The sequence below is a fragment of the Rattus rattus genome, chromosome 5 (assembly GCF_011064425.1).
Source record: "Rattus rattus isolate New Zealand chromosome 5, Rrattus_CSIRO_v1, whole genome shotgun sequence".
NCBI lineage: Eukaryota > Metazoa > Chordata > Mammalia > Rodentia > Muridae > Rattus > Rattus rattus.
This window is the reverse complement of record NC_046158.1, coordinates 92,244,984-92,254,168: the sequence shown is the minus strand read 5'-3', so window position 1 is coordinate 92,254,168 and position 9,185 is coordinate 92,244,984. Positions and strand designations below refer to the sequence as shown.

The 9,185-nt window shown below is 46.8% G+C and overlaps 1 protein-coding gene across 2 annotated transcripts; it reads left to right on the top strand.

The window, feature by feature from the left end:
• The first annotated feature begins 1,687 nt into the window (after window positions 1–1,687).
• On the top strand, window positions 1,688–7,291 carry Actc1 (actin alpha cardiac muscle 1). 2 transcript variants are annotated; one of them, XM_032903897.1, is made up of 7 exons: window positions 1,688–1,850; window positions 2,482–2,639; window positions 3,927–4,251; window positions 4,834–4,995; window positions 5,239–5,430; window positions 6,294–6,475; window positions 6,988–7,291. In XM_032903897.1, exons 2-7 carry the CDS (start codon window positions 2,511–2,513, stop codon window positions 7,129–7,131), a joined length of 1,134 nt encoding a protein of 377 aa, XP_032759788.1. In that variant the 5' UTR covers window positions 1,688–1,850; window positions 2,482–2,510; the 3' UTR covers window positions 7,132–7,291. The 2 variants fall into 2 exon arrangements, with proteins under 2 accessions (XP_032759788.1, XP_032759789.1); XM_032903898.1 differs by lacking the exon at window positions 1,688–1,850 and having other exon boundaries at window positions 2,511–2,639; window positions 4,056–4,251; window positions 6,988–7,131.
• The last annotated feature ends 1,894 nt before the right edge of the window (window positions 7,292–9,185 follow it).

The window sequence follows — 9,185 nt, the reverse complement described above, 5'->3', positions numbered from 1 at the left end:
GCCTGCCCGAGACCAAACGCGCAGTACTTAGTTAAGTCATAGAGGCGGGATTTGAAGCCCATCAGTCACTCTGCTTCTCCCTCTCTCTGTGTCTGCACCATTCACTGCTCTTTGCTTCCTGCCAATGGGCATTCTCACTGTAACCTGCAGAAGGTACGGCAGGGCTTGGTCTCAGCCAGACAGGCCTGTCCCCTGTCTCCATGGCTCAGCTGCCCAGCAGTTTCATCCCCAGACCATCCCCAAACATGGTTGGGAAGCTCTGAGGGGAGGGCCCAGCATTGCCCGGCCCTAGAAATATCTAATCAGCAGTCCTCCTCAGCATATCAATCCAAGCCCACTCTGGACAGAGATGCCGGTGCCCAGTTTTCTATTTTTAACTGGTGTGAACTGAAGGAAAAGCACAGCTTTAGAAGTCCAAGCACTAGTCAAGAACCAAGAATACAGGGCACCCCAGGGCAATCTATGTCCTCTCTCCTGTTCCCTCCCTTTCTCCTCACTATCTTTCTTTTTCTTTCTGAAAAAAAAAAAAAAAAAGTGAAGTTCTTTCAAAGTGCACGAAGATGACACTCACTTGTAGTAATGCTTCCCACACTTTAAATGCTAATTATGACCATCTTGCCATACAGTAGATCTGATCTGGGGTGGGGTCTGGGTTGCTGCATTTCTAAATCACCCAAGTTATGGAGATGCTGTTTGCCCATGGTCCTCACTTCGCATAGGAGGGTTGGTAATTCTCATATCCTAAGTGGCTATGAACTTCTCCACAAAAGCATTTGCTTTTCAGGATGTGTCATTACCTGGGTTGAAGAAATTTATCGCCTGTTTAAAAGATGCCCATCCATCTGCCAGCAAGTGCCTGGGATATTTTTGGTATCGGTTCCTCCATTAACTTTGGCAGCAGAAGACCCCCTTTGTGGCCCATAGACTGAAATCTGATTTTGAACAAAACTCTTGTGGAGTGGATGAGAGTTGCTTGGCCTCTGGGCTGGACTTGGCCAGACCCTCAGACTACCCCCCTCAGCTTCTCTGCCAGCTCAGGACCATGTCTGGGGTGGGTCCAAGACTGGTGAATCCTGGCTTTCCCATCTAGGTGAGCATAGTGCCAGCTCAGGCTAAACGTGACCAGAAGGTGCACTACCCAGGTGCCCCTCTTACATCCAGGTACTCAAATGTCCTGCCAAGGTGCTCTTTGTGCCTATGACAACTGCCAGGACTCTGCTCCTCTATTTCCCATTGCTGGAAGATGAGAAGCTGCTCTCTCCCTGAAGCCCCAGCTCAGCTGTGAGACCCTTCTCCAAGGGCAGGGGCCAAGCTTCCAGGGTGTGTGTGTGTGTGTGTGTGTGTGTGTGTGTGTGAGAGAGAGAGAGAGAGAGAGAGAGAGAGAGAGAGAGAGAGAGAGAGAGAGAGAGAGAGAGAGACTTATTGTCTTTTAGTCTGGAAAAGCAATAAACCCACTCCACAACTAGGGAGCTCCCCCATCCCAACAAGGAGGAAGGGTCGAGGTGGCATCACGTAACCTTCCCCTGCCCCCCACCCCTTACGGGCCTGCCCCTCCCTAGCTCCCTATATGGTCATTGCTCTGGCTGCCCCCTCCCCTTCCTTACATGGTCTGGGAGCCCCCTGGCTGATCCTCTCCCCTGCCCTTGGCTCCAAGAATGGCCTCAGCGGTCCTAGATGGTGCTAAGGCGACCAAATAAGGCAAAGTGGCAGCTCAGGGGCTCCCCACCCCTGCCCCCGGCTGCTCCAACTGACCCCGTCCATCAGCGCGCTATAAAGCCGCGCTCCAGGCGACTGTCACCTAGTGCCTGCCACCAGCGCCAGCCCAGCTGAACCCAGCCGCCCCTAGCACGGTGAGTCCCAGCCTCGCTCCGCCCTTGCTCCCTGCAGAGCCCTGTCAGCACTGCGGGGATTTTGTGCTCTTGGGATCCCACACTCTTAGTTTTTGGGAGTTTTGTTGTTTTGATTTTTTTTTTTTGTTTTGATTGTTTGTTTTCTTTTGTTTTGTTAAGCCAACTTTTTGGCGAGGTTTTGACTTTTTTGTCCTGGATCTCATCAAATCCCCACAGCACAAGAGCTCACTCCATCTTACCACCTGAGCTTTTGTGGGTCACTGATCTTTTGCACTTTCACCTGTATGGATAGGGAAGGAGAATGGTGTTTCTGTTGGTGAAAATGTGGAGAGCTTAAAGGAGCTGAAAGGGCCGGATTTCCCTGGTTAGGACCATGGCTTCTTGCATGGAGGGGGTGTGTGAGCCTCTTGGCTAGAAGAGCAAGGGTGGGGTCTCACCAGCCTTCTCTCACCCTCACAGTCAGTCTCCCTGATTCTTCCTAGGCTTTTTTTGTTTAGGTTTGGTTTTTATCTTGAGCATAAGGGAGAGTACAGCTGTCTCCTCACTCTCTACAATCCAATAACCCCACTGGACCCTTCAGACGGAGGCCAGCTCTGCAAGCACTGAGCATGGACCATTCTTCTTTCCTTAGCCTACAGATCCCACAGAAGCTGTGCCAGGATGTGTGACGACGAGGAGACCACCGCTTTGGTGTGCGACAATGGCTCCGGACTGGTGAAGGCTGGCTTTGCGGGTGATGATGCTCCCAGAGCTGTCTTCCCATCCATCGTGGGTCGCCCCCGCCACCAGGTAACACTCTCCGAGCCTCCTAGCCTGCTCCCTGTCCATATTCTAGACCCCTTCTGGTCACCCCCTCAGTCCAGCAACCTGGGAAGTGACTCTCTTGACCCAATTGTTCAGAGATCCTTTAGGTCATCCATGTGAAGCAGAGTGAGTTTCAAATCCAAGCCATCCCACGAAACTCCCTGCCAACCTCCAAATTCCAAGAAGTCCACTGCAGTGGCTCACCTGTTGATGGGCCAGCTCTCTTGCGAAAGGCCACCAGCTTCTCATTCTGGACCTGTGGGTTTTCAACTGCAGTGTCTTTTGTGTCTCTGAAACATGAATTTCTTCTTTCCCCTCGGCCCTTTGTCTGTTCAATTTAGTTTAAACAACACAGCTAACTACTAGTAATGTAGCTACTTGGAAATAACCAGTACCCAATCTACATTCTTCCCCCTTGTTCACAGCCAGTTTTCAGAACTCCCCAAAGCTGTAATGGACACTCCTTCCTGGGTGTTGCATTTTTAGAAGTCAGATGTGACTAGAGCAACAAGTGCCACAGTGATAGTGGCATACCACCTTGTTTATTAAAAGAAAGGCCACGCTCTCTGGGTTTGTCGCATGCTTGGCCAGACAGGCTGCCAGAGCACAGAGCTGGAGTCCTCAGGCTTGGCCAGTGAAGGCTACTCCAGGATAGTCTGAGTGGTTTGACTGTTCAGCTGAGTGATAGCTGCCTATCAGCCTATGTACAGTGGATGAGTGTCACAATCTTTTCTTAAGGGGACTTAATTAATTCAGTTGTGCCAAAAGATGGTCATCTATTTCTTAGGTGACATCAGTGATAAGCTTAGTAATTTAATGAAGTCATTATGCTATTTCAAGAACAAGATAAGGCTCTGCTTCTTCAGGAAAATCCCTTTATTCTCTCATCCACAGTTATAATCAAATTAATGCACACATTTCCTCCTGCGGAGATGAAGTATATAACATTAGTCTAAGTAATTCGTTAAAGTTAGGATTATGTCTTAACTCCGGGAGGTGGGTCTCACCCTATGGCCCAGGCTGGCCTGGAACTTGGCTCTACCGACCAGGCTAAATGGAAGCTGTGACCTGTTCCAGCCTTTTGAATGCTGGTTGGTTTTATAGGCGTGAACCAGCATCCCTAACTTTCAAATTCTGTTTTTACTTTTTTCTTAGTATTTTACAGCTCTTCGCTGCCTCGAGGACTGGATATAGCTTAGCAAGGCCAGGACTGTTCTTTTTATTTTTTTGCCTTGTTGAGAACTTGATGTTCTCATCTTCTCCTTTTTCCAGGGTGTCATGGTGGGTATGGGGCAGAAGGACTCCTATGTAGGTGACGAGGCTCAGAGCAAGCGAGGCATCCTGACTCTGAAGTACCCCATTGAGCACGGCATTATCACCAACTGGGACGACATGGAGAAGATCTGGCACCACACCTTCTACAATGAGCTCCGTGTAGCCCCTGAGGAGCACCCGACCCTGCTCACTGAGGCCCCACTGAACCCCAAGGCCAATCGTGAGAAGATGACACAGATCATGTTTGAGACCTTCAATGTGCCTGCCATGTACGTGGCCATCCAGGCAGTGCTGTCCCTGTACGCTTCTGGGAGAACCACAGGTTTGTTTGGGCTGGGAACAGTCACTGGTTAATCAGTCTCAACTCCCTGACTTTGCCGTGAACCCAAATTCTCTCCCGACACAGAAAAGGTCTCTCTAGCAAGGTATCTATGCTGAGAGAAAGGACTAGCAAGTTAGTTTCAGGAACATTTACTGTAAAATCCGATAACCCGTGGAGTTAGATCTTTCCCCCATTCAAGATATGTGAGATGCTACATTCACAGCCCCAGGGCAGACATATTCAAGGACATGCGTTCCCCTGCAGGGTCTGGATTAAAACAGAGAGACACATTTTAAGTTGGATTGGCCCCAAGAAAAGCATCCTTGGATGCTTATGTAACATGCTAATGGCTGATAAGAGGGATGGCCACTTAAAGGGTCCCCAGGAAAATTTCCTACCACAATACTTAAAGACAAAACCGCACTGCCTTCGGTGTTAGCATCCACCCATTATGGTCATTTTTTATTCTTTGCATTAAGGGACCTGACTGTTCCCCTTACCCAAGTAGAAGCAGGTTTTTACTATGACTGAAGCAGTGGTTCTCGGCGCTTCGTCCTCTTCTCACCTATTTTGTTCTAACAGGCATTGTTCTGGATTCTGGCGACGGCGTGACTCATAACGTCCCCATCTATGAGGGTTATGCCTTACCCCATGCCATCATGCGTCTGGATCTAGCTGGTCGGGACCTCACTGACTACCTTATGAAGATCCTCACTGAGCGCGGGTACTCCTTTGTGACCACTGGTGAGTGTGTGTGTGTGTGTGTGTGTGTGTGTGTGTGTGTGTGTGTGTGTGTGTGTGTGTGTGTGTGTGTGTGTGTGTGTGTGTGTGTGTGTGTGTGTGTGTGTGTGTGTGTGTGTGTGTGTGTGTGTGTGTGTGTGTGACACAGCACATGCCTGTTGCTTTTGCTTCGTTGGTAGATATACCTACTTCCCCACATTAGATCCTCTCCTCAGAGCTTGACTATGAAGCCCTCTGTCTCTGCAGCTGAACGTGAAATTGTCCGAGATATCAAAGAAAAACTGTGTTATGTCGCCCTGGATTTTGAGAATGAGATGGCCACCGCTGCATCCTCCTCCTCTCTGGAGAAGAGCTATGAACTTCCCGATGGCCAGGTCATCACCATTGGCAACGAGCGTTTCCGCTGTCCCGAGACTCTCTTCCAGCCCTCTTTCATTGGTAAGGGGCGGCTTCTGGTGCCAAGGCTCAGCTTCTCTAGAAATTCTGGAGTCACCCAGCGTAAAACCCATTTTACTTAGAAGCACGACAGGGTTCCTGAGTCAACATCTGGCATCTTACCCAGCTCAATCTTGCCCCCTGATACTTCCGTAAGGAGAAAGACTAAGGTGCTTTAGTTAAAAAAGTGAAGATGTTACGCTGAGTTAACCTCACAGTAGAGGATGAGACTGAACAGTCAGTGAATAGAGCATACCTGATTACCAAGAGAGCCAATTTATCCCAAGAAGTTCCATTATTGATGGACTAGACTTAAGTAATTTACCATTCGATGCAACCGCAACTCTGTTCATTTTGGTAACTGAACCCTTGATGTCACCAAATATCTTTCCTACATACTTGCTCTCAGATGAAGCTGGAATCTGACTTTGGTCCGTAAATTAAAAATATAAGCCAGGTGTGTTAGCTCACACCTGCAATCCCAGTGCTCAGAAACTGAGGCAGGGGGATTAACTTGAGTTCAAGTCTCTCTTGGGCCACAGAGTCAGATTTATCTCAGAACAAATTTTCACTTAAACGTGTGTCATTCTTTTTGTAACGTATCTCCGTACTCCTGATGGCTGCAGGATGTGTTCATTCCAAACAGGCACTGAACACAGCTGTCTATCTCTTGGCAGTCTGTCCTGGATTATCTATTAGTGCATTGTGGAGCCTCGTGTTCCACCTGTTCCTAGCAGTGTGTTGTAGGGGAAACATATGTTTTAGATATCAACGGTGGCAGCTTACCAGCACAGAGGGATTCCATTTTCTCCCCTCCGCCCTAGCCAGAGCGTACTGTGAATACTTAAAACGGAGCTTTTTCCTAGGTATGGAATCTGCTGGCATTCACGAAACTACTTACAATAGCATCATGAAGTGTGACATCGATATCCGCAAAGACCTGTACGCCAACAATGTCCTGTCGGGAGGCACCACCATGTACCCTGGGATCGCTGATCGTATGCAGAAGGAAATAACTGCACTGGCTCCCAGCACCATGAAGATTAAGGTCAGGAACACTTGGAAGTGGGAGGCAAAGGCAGAACTCGGTGTTCCAAAGCAAGCTTCCTTCCCAACCCCCTTCTCCTGTATTTTAGCTTCCTATCTTCTTTAAGTTTTCTGCTTAGTGTTAGCACGATTCCTGATTTTTTTTGTAGCATTTTCCTCAAGATATGAAACTTTGGGACTGCTTCTAAATAGTGGGTAGAAGTAGATATTTGAAACACAGCGGGGGGCGGGGGAGCAACAGGTAAACCTCTCTATGCATTTACAAGGCCCACAGCTTTTGAGCTATCTTCCTTGCATTTAGATGCTTGCTATATTATTCTCTATGCACAAATAAATAGAAACAATGAACTCTGGGAAAGATTGCACAACCCCATTGGCTCCTTGCTTATGGTATAACATGTCCTACATTATTTATCGTCAGTTAATCTGTGATGCTTCTTCTATGAATATTCCAAGCCTGCTCCCTTGTTGGGGACTTCAGAACGCACTGATGGTTTTGTTTTCTTTCTGCAGATTATTGCTCCCCCTGAGCGTAAATACTCTGTCTGGATTGGAGGCTCCATCCTGGCCTCTCTGTCCACCTTCCAACAAATGTGGATCAGCAAGCAAGAGTACGATGAGGCCGGGCCCTCCATTGTCCACCGCAAGTGCTTCTGAGGCGGCTACTTTACACTCAGGACGACAGTATTGTGCTTGGAATCCTCTGAGGCCCTCTCCCATCTCCCATCAGTCATTGTACAGTTTGTTTACACACGTGCAGTTTGTTTGTGCTTCAAATATTTATTGCTTTATAAATAAACCAGACCAGGACTTGCAACCTACAAAAGCCCGTCTTCTTTCTTGTGTGAGTAGGCCTGGGATGAAGAAGGTGTTTTGTCTGATACCCCAAGCATCACAATAGTAGAGCAACACGAAGACCCAATAGATCCATGTGGCATTGAACTGAACTAGGAGTTACAGAGCTACCCTTTGATTTCACCTTTTAGGATGGAGCTATGAAGACTTTTGAATCTTATAAGCAAAAGAGTAGTACTGTGGTTTACTTATTAGGTTTGGTTCTGTGTGAGGGGTAAAGATAGATAACACAGTTATCTATAACTAGTTGCTATATTTGGTATTAAAATTTTTAGCACATATCACATATTTTATAGCTTTATAGAAAATGCACATGTTGGTAATAAGAGGGTCAAGGCTATTAAATGAGCTTATCTCTATGTTTTCATTGTGTGCCAGTTGTCTGGGGTTTTTTCATTTTTATTTATTTTATTTTATTTTATTTTATTTTATTTTATGTGTATGAGTGTTTTGCCTGTATGTATATCTGTGCACCATGTGCATGCCTGGATCCTACAGTAAGGAGAGAGCATACAATCTGCTGGAACTGGAGTTACCAATGGAGTTACCAATGTGGGTGCTAGGAATCAAATCAGGGTCTTTAGGGATATTAAGGATATTAACCGTGGAGACAGCTCTCCAACCTATAGTGTGTCTTGAAACCCATGAAAGAAACGAGAAGAATCACTTTCTAGGTACTGCCTTGTCTTACCGCATATACCCGGTAACCCTCAGTGTCATGAACCTGGGTTATGAAAGGGTTTTAAAACAAATTGACACTAAATGGCTTATGAATTAACTATGACCAAAATTGAATTCCAAATCAAATGTAAAACGAATACAAGGTGTTTGCGATGGTTATTGCCCGTGTTGTATCACATGACTTTGCTACAACACCGACACTGAGGACACAGCATGTGTGTTTCACATGCAGCACTGTATCACGCCACGGACCACCAACAAACACTGCCTGGAACAGCTCAAAATCAAGACTAGTCTGCATGTAGTGGACAGTGTTCCCTGTTCATTTTCAAACGCACTTAATAGTTTTCTACTTGGGAGGGAATAGGGAGAAAAAGTGTAAAACAGAGGCAAACCCATTCAGAGCCTGCCCCACATGTGGTCCATACATATACAGCCACCAAACCAGGTAAGATGGATGAAGCAAAGAAGTGCAGGCTGACAGGAACTGGATGACAGATCTCTCTGAGAGACACAGCCAGAATACAGCAAATACATAAGAGAATGCAGCAGCAAACCACTGAACTGAGAACGGGACCCCCGTTTGAAGGAATCAGAGAAAAGGACTGAAAGAGCTGAAGGGCTTGACCCCTATATGAACAACAATGCCAACCAACCAGAGCTTCCAGGGACTAAGCCACTACCCAAAGACTATACATGGACTGACCCCTGGGCTCCAACCTCATAGGTAGCAATGAATATCCTAGTAAGAGCACCAGTGGAAGGGGAAGCCCTTGGTCCTGCCAAGACTGAACCCCAGTGAACATGATTGTTGTTGGGAGGGCAGTAATGGGAGGAGGATGGGGAGGGGAACAACCTTATAGAAGGGGAGGGGTAGGGGTTAGGGGGATGTTGGCCCGGAAACCAGGAAAGGGAACAATAATCGAAATGTAAATAAGAAATACCCAAGTTAATAAAGATGGAGAAAAAAATAGTTTTCTACTGTCCCCAGCATGTCAGTATCAAGTTAGTATATAGTTAATTTGCATTATATTTGAATGTTTGGATTTTTTAAAAACATGCCTGAGTTGCTGACTTTAGTTTTATTATTAAAAGTTATTAAAGGAAGAAAATTTGGTCTGGGATTAGAACAGAATTTGCAGAAGTTTCTGAAATGGCCCTCGCTGTACTTACTT